Genomic DNA, 17,210 nt, shown 5'->3' with positions numbered 1-17,210 from the left:
CTGGAAGGATCAGTAAACAGGAACTGAGGTAATTAAAATGCAATGACCTAATTTACCACATTTCTTTATTCATCCCTTGCTGAGCTATGTAGTGATTAGCATGCCTAATAGGAATATATTAAAAATAGTCTGCATAAGCTGGTTCATAAAAGATTCATAAAATGCTTTTTCAATAAGGCTACCATTGGAACATCACAATTGCTTCTTACAATGGTTTATTCTTGCAGAGATTTTTAATAAAATTTACTAAAAATATGAGTTACATTTTAAATACCGGTAATATTTAATTATCCTCTTTCAGTAACCTTCATTCCCAAGTTTCTTGCTAAAATAGTTAAAATTCCCTGCTCTTCATTTTATAGTACTTGGATTGATATTTGTCACTAGTGTTAATTTTCTCAAATCTCTCTAACCATTGTGAAAGAACCCGTTTATACAGAAGTCCACTCACATGGATATATAATGGCTTGGATTTTGCAGTCAGCGGCAAAGTGCTGGTGCTCACTGCTGACCTCAAAAAGCTGCACATTAAAATTAGGCAATCTCTGGTGTGGATTTCAACTTTCGCAATGTTAGTTTGAATCTGGCACCTAGTTGAGGAGATCTTAGGCATTCAGCAACAACGAAGGCAGCAAGCAGGGTAAGCAGCCACTTAGATTGAAGTATTCTCACAGACAGCAAACAAAGTTTAAAAACACTGATTATCCGTCACTTTTTAATGTATCATTTTAGAAAGCAAAATTAAGATTGGGACATAAATGTGGGATTAAAGTAGAAACTGAAATATTAAACTTCAAAAACAATGATTTTAATATGTTGAATTTTTTATAATGGAAAAATTTGACATTCCACAAATAGTTTTTCAGGCCCATTGAGGCTGTTCAGCAGTAATTATGAACTTGGTATATCATTAAAAACCCTTTTCAATAAGAGGTAAATTTTTTTAAAGGGGCTTTTACAATTAGATTAACAGTAAAAATGGGCAAGTTTCTCATCAGTTCAGTAATTTGTAAATGATTGCAGGCAATGGTTTCAACAGTGCACTGTTTGGAGAAGCTTAGAATCATTGACAGCAGCTTTTGGATCTCTGTGTTTAACAGCATATGTGCAGTCTACGGAAGTTGCTGTCAGTTTCCGAGGAGCAATGATGACAAATGTTGACAATTTCGCGGTCATCACCACCTCAAAATCTGGACCATGATTTGTGTTTGTCCTTTTCCAATGCTGAAATCCAACTGCTCCTGCAGCATTCAACAATACTGAGCCTACTGTACTTGTGAAGTTCAAAGATTCAATGTCAAGCCATTGAGCTGCAAAGAAGTGAAGAAATAAATAACTTGCATTTATATAGCAGTAGATCAGGATATCCCAAAGTGCTTTACAGCCTATTACTTTAGAAGTGTAGCTATTGTTGTAATGTTGGGAAACACAGTAAGATCCTATAAACAGCAATGAGATAAATGTCCAATCTAACTGCTTTTAGTGATGTTGGTTGAGAGATAACTATTAGTAAGAACACCAGGAAAGCTTTCTTCATCTTTGAATAACACAATGGGATCTTTTTACATTCATCTGAAAGGGCAGATGTTGATATAATTAACCTCTGACAGTGCAGTACTCCATATGTACTACATTGAAGTATCAGCCTAGATTATGCACTCAAATGGGGTTTAAACCCATGCCTTCTTACTCAGTGGCAAGTGTCCTACCACCTAACCAAGGTTCACATCTAAAACAGTGATCCCAGAAAATCTCTCAAACAAGAATTGGGAACTTATTCCTGTGAAAGCACCAATACACTACTCACCATTTGCGTAAACCACTGTACACAGGAGTAGTGTCATATTGCTAATAGGGACAAAATAAGTCAAATTAATCCATTCACTGCTCAAGCAGTGAGAACTCCTGATTGAAGGTACTAGTTTTCCAACATTGTAGTCACCACCACCGAATGTTATGGAACAAGTACTGTTGGGTTTATTACTGGTTAACTTTATTGCCAATCTATCTAAGAAAATCGCATGGTTATTAAGCAAAATTTAGAAATTATAACTGATGTTTGGGGCTCTGGAACTGAAATTTGGTCCTTTGTCAATGTGCTCTAGAGTGATACCTAATGGAATGTTAAAAATTATTACATTCCCCAAACAGACTTAAATGTAGTGTACTGATCTATTCTGTTTTTGAAATTGAAGGAACCCTAATGAAGATTTGTTCTGGGCTACAAAGACTTATTCTGAAAATGCATCTTTCAGAGAGCTAGGTTTCAGTATCCAGTAATAATGTACCTTCAACAACAACAGAGAATCCAGCCCAGTCCCTGCAAGGAGAAATGAAGCTACATAATTCTCTAGAGTAGCCTTAACTCCTGTTTCACTTACAGAAATGCCTGAGATGTTACAGTAGTGTACTCTGACTTGGGTTCAATGAACTCCCAGTTTTAATTTTAGAAGTATCTGGTGAAGGGACGTTACAGTAGTGTACTAATTCTTGGGGTACACATTGTCTTGGATTTTGCGGTCAGCTGCGAAGGCACGGCACTTGCTGTTCACTATGCTGATAGCTGCCCACAGACTTTTCACGGGCTTTTGAGCGGCAATTTGCTGTCATCAGGCGTCTGATCCAGTTTGGCGCCCTTTACAGGGGACCTGTGGCGTCTGTGAGCAGGGCAAGCAACAACGTCAGATTGAAGAATCCTCACTGAGACATGCATAGTCTAAACCAGTAAGTATAAATTGGAATATTTAATTCATTGTAAAATCATGTACAGAAAGCAGAATAAAGAGAGGGAAAGGAAGCTGGGATTAAGAGTGATCAGGACTGAAAGAAAAAGTTATAAATAATATATTTTTAAAACTCCCCAACAATAATTACAATTTGAAAGAATGAGACTCCACACTTGTAAAAGCTAGTTTTTAATGCCAAAGAGGTTGCTTGCTAGTAATTAAGACTTATCACATGATCGAAAATTCACTTGTTCTTGAATGCACCAGCCCGAACCTTTCCTGGCATGTTTAATGGGTAACTAGTGGGTAAATACAGCATCCACACACTCTTACATGGATTTCAATGCCAAGTCTAAGGGAGAGGTTACTGATGTAGCAAAGCTTTTGGAAGAACGGGGTACATTGGACAACATGGGCCACACCTTCCAGTCTCCAGGTTATCGGAGACAGGGCGTACAACTGAAGATGTGTGTCGGGACTCTGTGGAAGCCCTGATGCGTGGATCTACATGAGAGTTGCCTCAGAAGTTTAAACTTACGAGGCACAATTTCCGTACTCCCTGGGACTCTGCCCGAATGTCTCCGACTCTGAGCTAGAATTGGAGACTTCGGACACTCCCATGGTACTTAGCTGGTTAGCTACCAAGAAATATTAGACAGGTTAAAACCTAGTCTAACACTTGGGTAACTACACAGCCGACTTGTCAATGATCCCAATAACTCATCTCTCCACCCCGACCCCAATAAGTCGTCTCTCCACCCCCACCCCAAAAAGAATTCTGACTAACCCCTGACCTTCACACCTAAAACCCCACACCCCCCCTGATGACTTCACTTGAGCATCCGACTACAAACTCCCCCCCACCATCCCTGTCAACCACCTCAACTAACCAACCGGTTACACCTCCTGACCCGGCTGGACTACCTGCCCTGCCCTGACCTGATAACCCTCCCGAGCTAACCCTAACCACCTACACACCTACCCATTCTCTCACCGACTTGAGTTCCCCAGGGGTTGATGTGTTGTGCTTTTCTTTGAAAGCTGGGAATGGAAGGCCCCAAAAAAACACGTAACAGTATTGAGTCAGGTGTGTTTTTGAGCGCAGTGACAATCCGACCGTCATTATTGCTGCCTGGAAGACCTGGGTTTCAGACTTCCGCTTTTAACTGTGCCGTCACAGAATCCAGAAGTTGCTGTCCAATTTTTTCCTTAATAATGATGAGCACTGTCAGCCTCACAAAATTCTTTACATATTATCCAGGCCACTATGTTACCATCATTCATTGTTTCCTACTGTAATTCATTGTTTCTCAGAACTTCAAAGCTATAAAATTGTTTATCCCCTCAATCTTTGCTTCCTACATTCACTCAGCTTTAAAAATCCAAGCTTTGGGACACTTAATCACCTGAATTAATCTCTTTTACTCTTTTCAACCTTGATCATTTCTATTGGGTTGTCAGTTCCTCTTTATAAAGAAGGGCATTTTTGTAATAGTTGTAAGTATAGAGGTTGTTAAATTATGAACTGCACAAAGTTAAGTTCCCTAGATTTCAACTTGAATTGTCAGTTTTCAAGTTTTATTTGAGATTGGTAGAATAAGAATAGATGTATGCAGCAAGGCCTTTCAAACAACATCTTTTTTATTTGCAGCTTCTGTGCTTTGTCCAGTGGAACCAGTGGGAAGATGGTTTGAAGCACTTGTAAAGCGGCGGGCGAGGAATGTGTCAGCCTCCTTTCATGAGTTGGAAGATGAGAAAGAATCATCTTCTGAGTCAGAAGATGAGGAATTACAATTGGAGGAATATCCATTGCTGAAAACACTCGACCCAAAGGATTGGAAGGTTTGCATTCATTTATTCAACATTGTTCTGATTAAAACATTTAAAATCCCCCTGCTCCCCTCACGTACCCACCAAAGATCACCTTCAAGTTACATAATTCCAATGTAGGAGTGAGAGCTTTTGTTATTTCTATCTTTTCATCTTGTTTTATGTTTCTTGACCCATTCTGATTATTTTATCTTATAATAGGCCTGTTCAGCCTTCACACATAATAGTTTTACATCCATCTTTATTAACTCTTTTCATTATTTTAAACCTCAGGTTCTATTTGCTACTTCTCCCTTGAAAAAAAGCATTCTTGCCAATGAATCTCTGCTTTTTGTCAGTTTGGTGCCCGTAATTGGGCACTATAATAAGAAATGAAAATAAATAAATCTGGAAACACTCAACCAGTCAGGCAGCAGCTGGAGAGAGAAACTGTACTTGTAAAGAGAACAGCACAGATTGACTAACCATAATATTACCAGTAGCTTTAAGGGTTAAGTTATGAGGCGGAATTATGTAAACTAGGCTTGTACTCCCTGGCTTATGGAAAGTAAAAGCTGGTATGATTGAAGTTTTTAGGATTTTTGAAAGTAACTGATGGGGTAGATAGAGAAACCTTATCCTCTGTTGAGGGTGATTAGGACAAGGGGAAAGCTTAAAATCATAGCTGAGCCAGGCCATTCAGGAGAGAAGTTAGGAGCCAATACCTCAAGCAAAGAGTGGTACAAATGTGGAACTCTCCCACAAAAAGCTGTAAGTACAAAAAGTTTGATTAATAATTTAAAATTTGAAATTGATAGATTTTTCCTAGCCAAGGTTATTGAGGAAATAGAGCCAAGGTGGTTGGATGGATGAGGTTAGAATCCAGATGAGCCATGATTTCATTGAATTGTTGAATAGGTATGAAAGGCCTAATGGCCCAATCCTGCTCCTGTTTGCCTTTATAACTGCTGGTTGGGCAATGATAATACTTCGGCTGTTTGATCAATTATTACATCTATATAATTTTCTGAACCACCTTATTAGCATGCCACTTACTTTGAATTATTATTTTTGCCATGAATATATTTTAAATATCTCAATCTTAATGTAATGCATTCCCTTTTGCTAGCATGATATTTCCAGTCTCTTTCTTCCCTATATTCCCAATTCGTAATATGGTTTCTCTTTATAGTATGGATCACTTCTCATATCTACCCAAAATTGCGACTCCCATTTTCAGCGGAATAATCCCATGATGCATGGGGCATGCACCTGTGTGGAGCACACTAGCAAGAAGGGAGAGGTGGGCGGGTGGGGGGGGCACAACAGACTCCTTCAACATCATTACAAGAGTACAACAAAGCTGCATACTCATCCTGTACCATTTCTTGTTGGTTATTGATTTCATCATGAGGAAGGTGATGGTGGATGCAGACTTTGGCATCCTGTGGCAAAACCACAGGTTGACAGACCTGGATTTCGCAGACGGCTTGGCCGAAGAATTGTGCGCACTCTAAGACATGACCACCAGTTTTGTGATTTGTGGTGCCAAGGTTGATCTACGCATCAGTTGCGAGAAGACCAAGAATGATGACTGGACGGCATCAAGGCACTCCCATCACCATTGGACAACAGAACATCGAGGATGATGACTGCTTCCCCTATCTAGGAAGTAACATCTTCAGGGAGGGTGATGTAGAGATCGACACTCACACAAGAATTGCCAAAGCGGCATCAGCCTTCCAATGGCTCCACACGGCCTCAGCATCCAACACCAACGTGGCCATAAAGCTGTATCTCTACATGTCCATAGTAGTACCAACTGCAATCTATATCTGTGAGATATGGAAGAGAATGGCAAAGGTGTCACATAAGTTGGACATCTTTCACCACCGCTGCCTACTAAGATCCTGCGTATCACATGGAGAGGAAACATCACCAACGGAGAAGAGCTACAGAAAACTGCTCAGAGGAGCCTGTGGGACATGGTGACGGAGAGATGACAGGCTGGCAGGCTGCATATTTCGCCTCCCGTACGTATGGCCTGCTAGAGTGGCAGTAGAATAGACACCATCAGATGGAAGAAGACAACGGGCTGACCAAAGAAGACCTAGCAAAGCACATTTAAGGAGGACCTCCAAGAATGGGATACCACCTGCGCTGGAGTGAAAGAAATTGCAATGGACTTGAACTGGTGGTGGAATCTTGCTGCCTATTACCCCACATGGGACCTGAGGAACTAAGTCTAAGTCAATAAGTCAACAATGGTTAGTAGTTTGAACATAATATGCTGTATTGCTGAAAAAGAGGCATGCTGTTGAAGCTTTTCATCATGCACTCTTTAGGACAGATGCAAGAATGCCAAATTTCAAAGGAAGCAACAGTTTATACAGTATGAGTAAACAGTGCTGATTGTTTGGCAACTCGACTCTGGCCAAGATGTTGCCATGGAGAATGCACCAGGGTACTGTTGTCCCCCCACACTTTTGTTTAACTCATAAAAGGCACAATGTCTGGACAGGTTCCTTTCCTCTGAAAAGGACAGGTCCCTGTGTATGAATATTTGTAGTTTCTAGGAGGTGTAAGTGAGGCACATTACGAGCCTAACTGATAATCTTAAGTTGGTTGTTAGTGTATTTCTTGGCACACTTGGGATTGTTCAGCAGTTGCTGTCCAATTGTGAAATCGCATCTGACATTAGACATTATATTCTGAGCTTTGCAAGCACGGGCTGGTTTAGTATGGTCAGTAAAGTGCTATTGTGAACAGCCAAAGGCGCCTGCTGTTTGATATGATCCGCCAGTCGTTGGGATGTGCAACCTATGTACCTGGCATTGCAATGAAATTCATATACTTCATTACTCATTTTTTTGGTAGGCAGAACGTCTTTTTGGCTTGACGGCAGCACCCAGTTAGTGGAAAATACCACTCGTGTTGCTACAGCATTGTAGCAGCGTGAAACTGTTAACTTCACCTGTGTCTCAAATTTTTGAGATACCTTACACTTCCAGGGCAATTTAAGGAATATTGTGCCCTTTTCAGGTCTGAAAGTGGTGACCTTAGGCCCATCATGAATATGCATGATACACAGCAATGATCTGCTCTGGGTAGCCACTATCCCATTGATGTGTCCTATTTTGGTGCACATTGAATAAATGGCCAGGACCCTATTTATGAGATTGCCAATAAGGCTAATCTCATAGCACATGGAGCTGTAGGAATCCCAACATGTATATTGACCAGTGAAATTAGGCTTGCGATAGAAAGACAATGTAGAGAACCTATTAGTAGATTTTTCAACTAGCACACCCAGGAAAGGAAAGGAAGCTCATATCACTGCTCTATTTCAAAGGTGAATTTGAGTCACGGGATGGAACACAATCTGTGTAAGGAAATCCTTATACGCAGCTGCAGCTTCAAATGCAACAAATGTCTCATCTATGTACCATTGTCCTCATGGCTCACTACGTCCATGTATGTATGGGCTGCCCAAGACATACAAAGGTGATGTCCCAATACGCCTTACTTTATGATTGGTTTCGCACATATATTGGCCAAATGGAACTGTAACCGGTTCTGAGTGAGTTCTCCACATAGAGTGAAGGATTCCTTCACCTTCGCGAAGACTAAATGCAGCCTCCATATCGATAATCGATAGCAATACCATGACCTCTGTGCTCGTTCAACATTATGATCCTATTCATTAATGTGCTACTCAGGAAACCATAGACATTTGCACCATGTCACTATATCATGGTAATCTAAGCATGCTACCATTTGTTGGGATTTCTATATCTCCATGTGCTATAAGTTTGGCCTTATTGGCAATCCCATAAATAGGGCCCGAGTCATTTGCTCACCTTACAAGCTTGACGCCGAAATAGGTTACATTAAAGCTATTCTGTGGGATAATGGTTACCCTGATCAGATCACTGCGTGCTGTGTATTGTGCATACTCACAAATGGGTGTAAGGGCAGTATACCTCACTCTACCCTTCCAGGTTAATTTATCTCAGTTTGAGCAACAGGTGAAGCTAGCTATTTCACACTGCTACTATGCAGCAGCAACACAAGTATTTTCCACTTCCGTCAATTTGGTCTACTGTATTTGCGCTCCCAATGCAGTCCCCTCTACACGGGGGAGACTAAAAGCAGACTGGGTGACCACTTTACAGAACACCTTCGCTCAGTCTGCAAACATGTGATCTTTCTGTTGCTTGCCATTTCAACACACCATCTTGCTCTCATGCCCACCTGTCCATCTTTGGCCTGCTGCAATGTTTCAGTGAAGCCCAATGCAAACTGGAGGAACAGCACCTCGTCCAACGATTAGGCACTTTATAGCCATCTGGACTTAACATCTGGAGTTCAACAACTTCAGACCATGAACTCTCCTCCATCTTGACCCCTTTTTAAATCCAATTCTTATCTATTTATTTTGTTCTTTCATTTATTTGGTCATTTTTAAAATCCTTTTTCTCCAACCTCCATTGCCCCGGATAGGGCCATCAGTCATAGAGTTCTGCTATTAACACCTTCTGCTCTTTTACCTTTTTCCACTACCAGCACCTTCTTTACTCATTACCTCCACAATTAATACTCCCTTTGTCTTGAGTCCATGACATCTTTCTCAAGCCCTCCTTGGCTGTCACCTATCCCTAACCTCCTATCTTGCTCCACACCCATTTAAAATGTATAAAATCCATTACATTTCCACTTCTCTTTAGCTCTGAAGAAGAGTCATATGGACTCGAAACATTGACTCTGTTTCACTCTCCATGGATGCTGCCAGACCTGCTAAGATTTTCCAGCATTTTCTATTTTTATTTTTGGTATTTTCCACTGATTGGATGCTGCCTTCAAGCCAAGAAGACGTTCTTCCTGCCGCACAAATGAGTAATGTGGATATGAAATTCATTGCCGTTATGATGCCAGGTACTTGGGTTGTACGTCCAATGACTGGTGGATCATATCAAATAGCACATTCCTTTGGCTGTCTGCAATAGGCAGCTTACTGACTGCGCTCAACCAGCCTGTGCTTGCAAAACTCAATGTAATGTCTAATGTTAGATGTGATTTCACTTGCTGAGTAAGCTGAGAATTACACTAAAACAATTTAAGGTTATCAGTCAGGCTCGCAATGTGGCTCACTTACACTTGCTAGAAGCTACATATGTTCATATGAAGAGACTTGTCCTCTGCAGAGAAAAGGAACATGTCCAGGCATCGTGTGTTTTTTGAATTAAACACAAGGGGAGGGCAGTAGTCCCTTGGTGCATTCTCCATGGCAACGCCTTGACCAAACAGCACCCTTTTCACATGCAGTATAAATTGTTGCTCCGTTTGAAATTTAGCATTCTTGTGTCTGTCCTGATGAGTACAAGATGAAAAACTTCAACAGCCTGTCTCTTTTTTCAGCAATATTCAAGTTCTGTATTACCCAGTGTACACAATATACTGTCCCATACTTAAATGAATCTGATCCCTTCCACTGTTTGGAATAAAATTCTAACTGTACATGACATTAAGCACCAATTAGTTCTATAAGGCTCTAAAGGATCCAAGGCCACTCAGGATCACTAGGATGGATTGGAGATGAGGAAAGCCAATTAACCTCTACTTAACAAGCTTTTAAAAAGTAACCCTTTGTAGAAGTAGTAAATGTGATGCAATCTGGCTTTTGTTTCCTCTGTTGTTAAGGTGATAGGGTTTGGTTGAAGGCACTGCTCTCAAAGCACTGGAAATGCAGAATATCCTGGAGCAATACTTTCAGTATAGCACCAAAGGTAGTAAAAGCTTCTGTTTGCTTGTAAATCATGAGGTAAACAGGGAGCTATTAAATACCAGTAACTCATCCTGACCTGAGTGGAATGGTTTACAGATAACCTGAGATGTCCATCTCTATACTAATTTCATTGTTAATTTGACAGTTGGTTTTTTGTACCTTTCATAGAATCAAGATCATTATGCAGTTCTGGGGCTCGCACATTTGAGGTACAAAGCAACGCAGAGGCAAATCAAAGCTGCACGTAAGTTTTTTTTCTGATCTAATCCGAAAGGTTCACTCCCTTTGAGTCCCTCTTATTCTTGCAACTTTCTTGATATATGTTTCAAGGGATTTAATCTTGTCAGTCAAAGTGTTTTTATTTGGCTTGATCTATATGCAAAGAGTTGGAAGGTGATTATAAAATGCTTTGTCGACCCTTTGGGGGTTGTTAAGAACAGCTATACATTAATTTTGATGTAACAATATTGTGTGGAAGTGACACAGTAATACATTTTTATATCCTTGATATTAGTCCAGAAATTGCTGTGGCAGGCTAATGAACAGTGGCTGCTGTTAGTTAGATTTTCCCATGCCTGTTTAGTGTTGTTGATATTTTGCACAGCAAATTGCTGGACAAGAGATGAAAATGGTATGGTGCCTTCTACAGGGCATCTGGAATTTAGATGAAAAAAACAAACAGCTGTGTACCTCCTTAACAAATCAAATTAAAGATTTGTGAAATTAATAGTGTGTTGTCTAAACAGAGAAGTGAAAGTTAGAGTGTGAAACAAAAATCATAGAGAAAAAAGACAGTAAGAAGACCTCCAATAACAATCAAAATCTAAAGGAATGAGATTCCATACTTGTAACAGTTTTCAGTGCCAAAGAGGTTAATTTGAAGTTAATAATTAAAAGGTGCCTAGACTGAAAAGGACAAGCCCTAGCTTTCTCTAGCGAGTATAATTCATACCCACCAAGCAAGTACAGGAGCTTCACGCTGTTCAATGCACTTGAATGATGACGCAGACGACAAAATGCTGGTTTTGCAAAACTAATGGCAGAGTGGTGCATCACATACAGCAAACTTTGAATTTTCATGTTTAATCGTGCATCTGCAATCGCCTGAAGTTGCTGTGACATTGCACATAAATAACAGTGAGGCTATTAGCTACTTTGAAGGCGATTTTTGGGCCATTGTGTTGTGTGCTTTGCCACATTTCATGAAGACTTGCTTCAAGCCTTGCTTTTGAAAACTTTTTTGGATGTAAATAACGTTGTTTGTGGATATTTATTTTATAATTCTATATAGTAGTCCTTTTTTAATTCAAGTAAATTTACCATGTAACATTGTTTGACCATCTGTGGTAAATACAGTAAAACATAATCGGTCCAGCAGTAGTAATTTAAATTGGAGAAAATTTTACTAAGACCTATTATCCATGGTACAAAAGCGTAAACATTTTAATTTTGACCTTAATGGCGGTATAGTTTAAATGAGTTTTAGCTTGATCAGCCTTATTAGCATTGAGGATGTAGCCATAAACCCAGGAACTCTCCAGCATTGATTCTTTAAAGATAGTACCCCAGTTATGTCACTAGCAATCATGGACAATTTTCAACTTTTGTGCTTAGGGTCCCATTTTAAATATTAGCACACTTTCATGGGCCTCCCTGTCCAAACTGTCAAAACACAGTGTCAGCCACCTAAAGGAAAACAGGAATATGCTATCTTTGTTGCTACTTTAAAAAAATTATTCCAAGTGTAAAGCAGCAGAATTAGCATGGTCATAACTTGCAGCTGGACAAGAGCTTGGCCTTGTGAATTTCTTATCATCCTCTTACAAACTCTAGGGGGTTTGCAGATCTATATTTAACTACCCAATCTTTAAACGGATTTCCAAAACAAGACTGTCAATTGTGACTCCCTAACTGAGTTAAATACTATGTCAAATGAAAACAAATATTAGTTTCTACACATATGCGTGCAAATCTGTCAAGTCCCTGCTTCACCAACATTTTAAAACTATAAAAATGTACTTCTGATTTCTCATGGAGTGAATTTATAAAAGCAGGGTAAGGAGCCTATCTAACGATTAGTGGTGCTTATACAAGTTGGCTTTTGGAGTTACGATCTCTGCATGCCACTAGCTGATGGAGTCAAGCAATGAATAGTGGCCAGTAACTTCCAAGCTTCTGGAAGTCGTAACTTGGGGGTACCCCAGAGATGCGCTGGGGAACCCCACCGGAAGGCCCAGGGTGAGGATTGCCCAGGAAGTTCAAACTTCTGTTGGGCAATTGCCCTGCAAACAGATCCATCCGAAAGCATGATTTAAATCACAAACTTCGGATGGTTCTGAAGGTCTTGCAGCAATAGCTACCCAGGAAAAGTTAGAAGAATTAAAATCACTTCTAACTCCTGAGTAACTATAGTACTGACCTGCCCACAGGAACCCCCCTCCCCACCCGATTTTCCACCCCTCCCGCTCTAATCCTACCCACTTACCTCACAAACCTACCTTCCCCTTGGTTCTGACAGTGGCTGGACCTTTAAACTTACTTGCTTTATGGCAACTTGTGCCATAAAAAACAGTGCATAGCTTCCTTACCTGTGACTTTCTGACCCTCAACTGAAGGCCTGAGGAGTACGCTGCCCTACACAGTTCTCGTCTGGCCTGCATCGGAAGGTTGGTTGAGAAAAGAGTGGCTGGATTTCCATCTAAGTAACTGGGAGCAGAGTGGCAATCTGACTCTGATTGTCACTGCGGAAGTTCAGACCATATATGTATTAAACTGGAAACCAAAACTGAGTACACGTCAAGAGGGAGCTTAATTCCTCCTGGTATGTGCATGACTGATTTAATGGAAACCTTTGTATAGACCACTGGGACATGATTCATTCAGAATTGTAAATGCAGTCTTCAACAATGTTTAAATGTTTAAAACAGTTTTTGCTCAATTTGCTCAATGTAAATCAATTTTAAGCTACCATATTCTCTTTCAGATAAAACAATGGTATTGAAGCATCATCCTGACAAAAGGAAAGCAGCAGGCGAACAGATAGGTGAAGGGGACAATGACTATTTTACATGCATCACAAAAGGTAAGATTCTACTGGTGTGTGGATCGTAAGTAAACAATTTGCAAATGTCTCTTATGATTTAAAATGAACATGAACATGAACATGAACAGATATTTAAACCCTTGCTGTAATGTAGAAAACTTAATTTGTGATAAGGTTCAAATTATATTTGAACTGTGAAAGTGATGGGGAGGGATTTAATTGTAACTAATTTTATCTTTTGGTTGATTTTTACCTCCTGATGGGATGACATTTGTTAACGGCATTTTCCTAATATTTCAGCCAACGAAATGCTGTCAGATCCCTTGAAACGCCGAGCATTTGACAGTGTAGATCCTACGTTTGACAATGCAATACCTTCTAAGAGTGAGGCAAAAGAGAACTTCATTGAGGTGTTTTCTTCAGCTTTCGAACGGAATGCCAGGTAAGAGACAATCTCCAATTGCTTTGCTGTGGAAAGTTTGAATGTATTGAAATCTCGGTAGTGACTTATGTTTCCACGAATCGATCCGTAGCAAGAGCAGAGGAGAACAAGTTGAATTAAACAGTAACAGCGCAATCCAAAATGTGCACTTTTGAATATCAAAATATATTGCTTTCGTAAATCAAAAATTTGCCTGTTAAAATATAAATGAAATCTTAGTGCAAAGTAGTTCACTCCATTTAGGCTAGAACAGTAAGCTTCATTATAAGATGCGTGAAGTATTATTGTTAGGAAATTGTGCTCTTGTTACATTGTAATGGATTGTTAGAGCTATTGGAAGTTGCAGATTGCGTTCACAATGACATATTTATGTCTGAATAATCCCTTATCACAATTTCTGAAATATTCATCCAGTTGTTTCAAAGATTTATATTCAAACTGTGCCATCAAAATTTTACTTGTCTTGTGATGGATACAACTGGATAAAAGCTGCGTGGCGAACAAGTGAATTCTAATGTGGTAAAACAGATAATAGCTTTAGATTTGCACAGTGCATTTAGGCATTTTAGAGCCTATTTTTGCACTATGCTTCATGCACACAATCATTTGAATGTATTCAATAAATTATGTTGAATGACTCCTTTTGAGAACTTGGAATCATCTAGGAAGTAAGCAAATTTACTTATAGGAGCATGAAAAACAATATTATTTCACTATTGGCATATGAAATTATGTTGCATTTGAAATATATTTGAAAAACAATTGCTTTGGAATCCCATTGGAACATTGTTGGGTCTTTGCACCTGCTCCACATTCACTGCTTTTCTTATTTTAGTTGCTACTGGTTGGATAACATGTTTTAAATCCTACATTGCAGAACTCTGTACTGGACCATAAAAAATCATAATTGGAAACTAGCTTTATAACCGAGTTAGCAATATATAGAGTCATAGAGTTATCCAGCACAGAAACAGGGTCTTCGGTATCTATTCTAATCCCATTTTCCAGCACTTGGCCCGTTGCCCTGTAAGCTATGGCGTTTCAAGTGCTAATGTGCCCACACAGTATGCCAAGCTCTGATATCCAAAAGGACCTTATTCATGACTGGCAATCTGCTCTTGAACATGGAATGACAGCTCTTTAATTTGATCACATCTGTAGATTCACACAAACATGGATAAGACTGAAATGGTGTAAATAAAATGTTTCCAAAATAGAGAGCTATGACTTCAATGTTTGCTGATTGGGGGGGGATTGGAGGGAGATCCTGCTAATTGATTCAGTGACTTAGATTCTCTATCTCTATTGCTGAAAAAAGACACATGTTGAAGCTTTTCATCTTGCATTCATTGGGACAATTTACAAGAATACCAAATGTAAAGGGAACAACAATTTATACTGTATGAGAAAAGAGTGCTAATTGGTTGGCATGTGGACTCTGATTGGTAGAGGCATTGCCATGGAGAATGCACCAGTTAACTGATTACTGACAGTTAACTGCCAAGTTTTGTTTAAATTCAAATCAGGCAGGTTGACTCTGGTCAAGGCATTGCCCTGGAGAATGAATCACAGAATGGCTGTCGCCTATTTTGTCTAGTTGAAAAAGGCACAATGTGTGCACTCTGTCTGCAAAGGACAGTGCCCTGTGTATTAATATATGTAGCTTCTAGCACACGTAAGTGAGCCACACTGTCAGTCATCAGTTAACTGGTGCATTCTCCTCGGCAACGCCTCTGCTAATCAGAGTCCAGTTGCCTATCAATCAACACTCTCTTCTTGTGCAGTATAAATTGTTGTTCCCTTTGCATTTGATATTCTTGCGAATTGTCCTGATGAGTGCAAGTTGAAAAGCTTTGACAATGTCTTTTTTTCAGCAATACTCAAGTTCTGTACTAGCAAATGATTATTTTCTATCTCTGCTCCATCTTTTCAGTGTGGGGTAATGTGTTCTTCATGCCTCACTGAAAAATTTTAGAAGCATAGCTCTTTCTTTGGGCTGCTATTGATATTAAACCCACTGACATTATTAATTTGTTAGTCCCTTCTATTTTTGAATAAAGTTGCATAATTTTATACAATATATTCAAAATTCGTTTTTACTGAACATGGGTTTTTGTAAATCCAATGTGTCTCATATACTTTATTCAGTGTATTTTTCTCAATTTGGATTTAGCGTCTAGTTGTTCAAATGCAAATTGTTGAATGTGGTTTGACACTGCTTCCTTGTAATACCAACATTTATTTTAGTTTCATTTGTCATTTATAAGATCTGCTTTGCGTTGTACTTTAACATTTGATTAAGAAAAATATGAATATTATTCTCAGGTGGTCCAAAAAGAAACATGTCCCAAAACTGGGCAATTTGAATTCTTCCATTGAAGAAGTAGATTCTTTTTATTCATTCTGGTAAGTTTTATTTTATTTTGTAGTGTACTGTATTTTAGATGTCGGTTAGTGTTTGTCTACAAAACAAATGATCTGCTGCAACCTTAACAACAACTCGCATTTATATAGTATCTTTATGGCACAAAGTGTCCCTAGGTATTTTACAGCATTTTAGCAAAAGGAATGAGGAAGTTTTAAGGAGGGCGGAAGAGTTAATTAGCTAGGTGCAGGTTCTGGGAAGGATCTTGCTGCACTATCAGGAGAAGCTTCTTTTTTAAGCAGTCAATCAGATGATTGTCTTGCACACTGTCTTTTAATTGTAGCCATTGCTGTAGATCAGATGGATAATTGGAAATTACCAAATTGATTCCACTCAATTTTTTGCTGTTAACTAGTAAAGTGTACACTTAACATTAAAAATACCGGACAACTAAAAAACCATTTAATAAACTATCAGGTCAACACATCTTATTTCAGTGCCGATGTCTTGAAAATTAGTGTCTTAATCTAGATGTCAGGTTTGGCTCAGTGATGGCACACTCACTCCTAAATCAAAAGATTGTGGATTAAAGTCCCATTCCAGAAAAGTGAGTGCATAATCTAGATTGACACCAGTGTGGTACCTAGAGACGGCTGTACCATCAGAGGTGCCATCAATCAGATAAAATGTTAAAACTGAGGCCCCATCTGCTCTCTAGTGTTGATATAGAAGACCCTGCTGCACTACCTGAAGAAGAATGGAAAGTTCTCATGTTGTGCTGGGAAACATTTCTCCCTAAACTAATGTCACTTGAAAACAGGTTACTTAATCATTTAGCTTTTTGCTGTTTGTGGGACATATCATTGGCTGCTATGTTTTCCTAAATTAGAACAGTGAATTTCAAAATTATACCAATGTGAAGCACTCTGGGGTGTTCTGAGATCATGAAAGACACTATATACATGCAAGTTCTTGATATTTTTCATCATGTTGCATGTTTCCTAGAATCATAGAATAATACAGCACCGAAGGACACCAAC

General features: G+C 39.3%; 1 protein-coding gene across 1 annotated transcript in view; it reads left to right on the top strand.

Moving 5' to 3' along the window:
* dnajc2 (DnaJ (Hsp40) homolog, subfamily C, member 2) overlaps window positions 1–17,210 on the top strand; it is a 42,461-nt gene that overhangs the window by 2,232 nt on the left and 23,019 nt on the right. Inside the window, exons 2-6 of the mRNA XM_041202916.1 lie at window positions 4,378–4,568; window positions 10,489–10,564; window positions 13,304–13,402; window positions 13,664–13,805; window positions 16,131–16,211. Of these exons, the coding sequence (XP_041058850.1) occupies window positions 4,378–4,568; window positions 10,489–10,564; window positions 13,304–13,402; window positions 13,664–13,805; window positions 16,131–16,211 (589 nt within the window). The remainder of the gene's footprint in view (window positions 1–4,377; window positions 4,569–10,488; window positions 10,565–13,303; window positions 13,403–13,663; window positions 13,806–16,130; window positions 16,212–17,210) is intronic.

The sequence above is a fragment of the Carcharodon carcharias genome, chromosome 13 (assembly GCF_017639515.1).
Source record: "Carcharodon carcharias isolate sCarCar2 chromosome 13, sCarCar2.pri, whole genome shotgun sequence".
NCBI classification, from domain to species: Eukaryota; Metazoa; Chordata; class Chondrichthyes; order Lamniformes; family Lamnidae; genus Carcharodon; species Carcharodon carcharias.
Note: the sequence above shows the minus strand (reverse complement) of the source record. Positions and strands in the feature narration are given on the sequence as shown.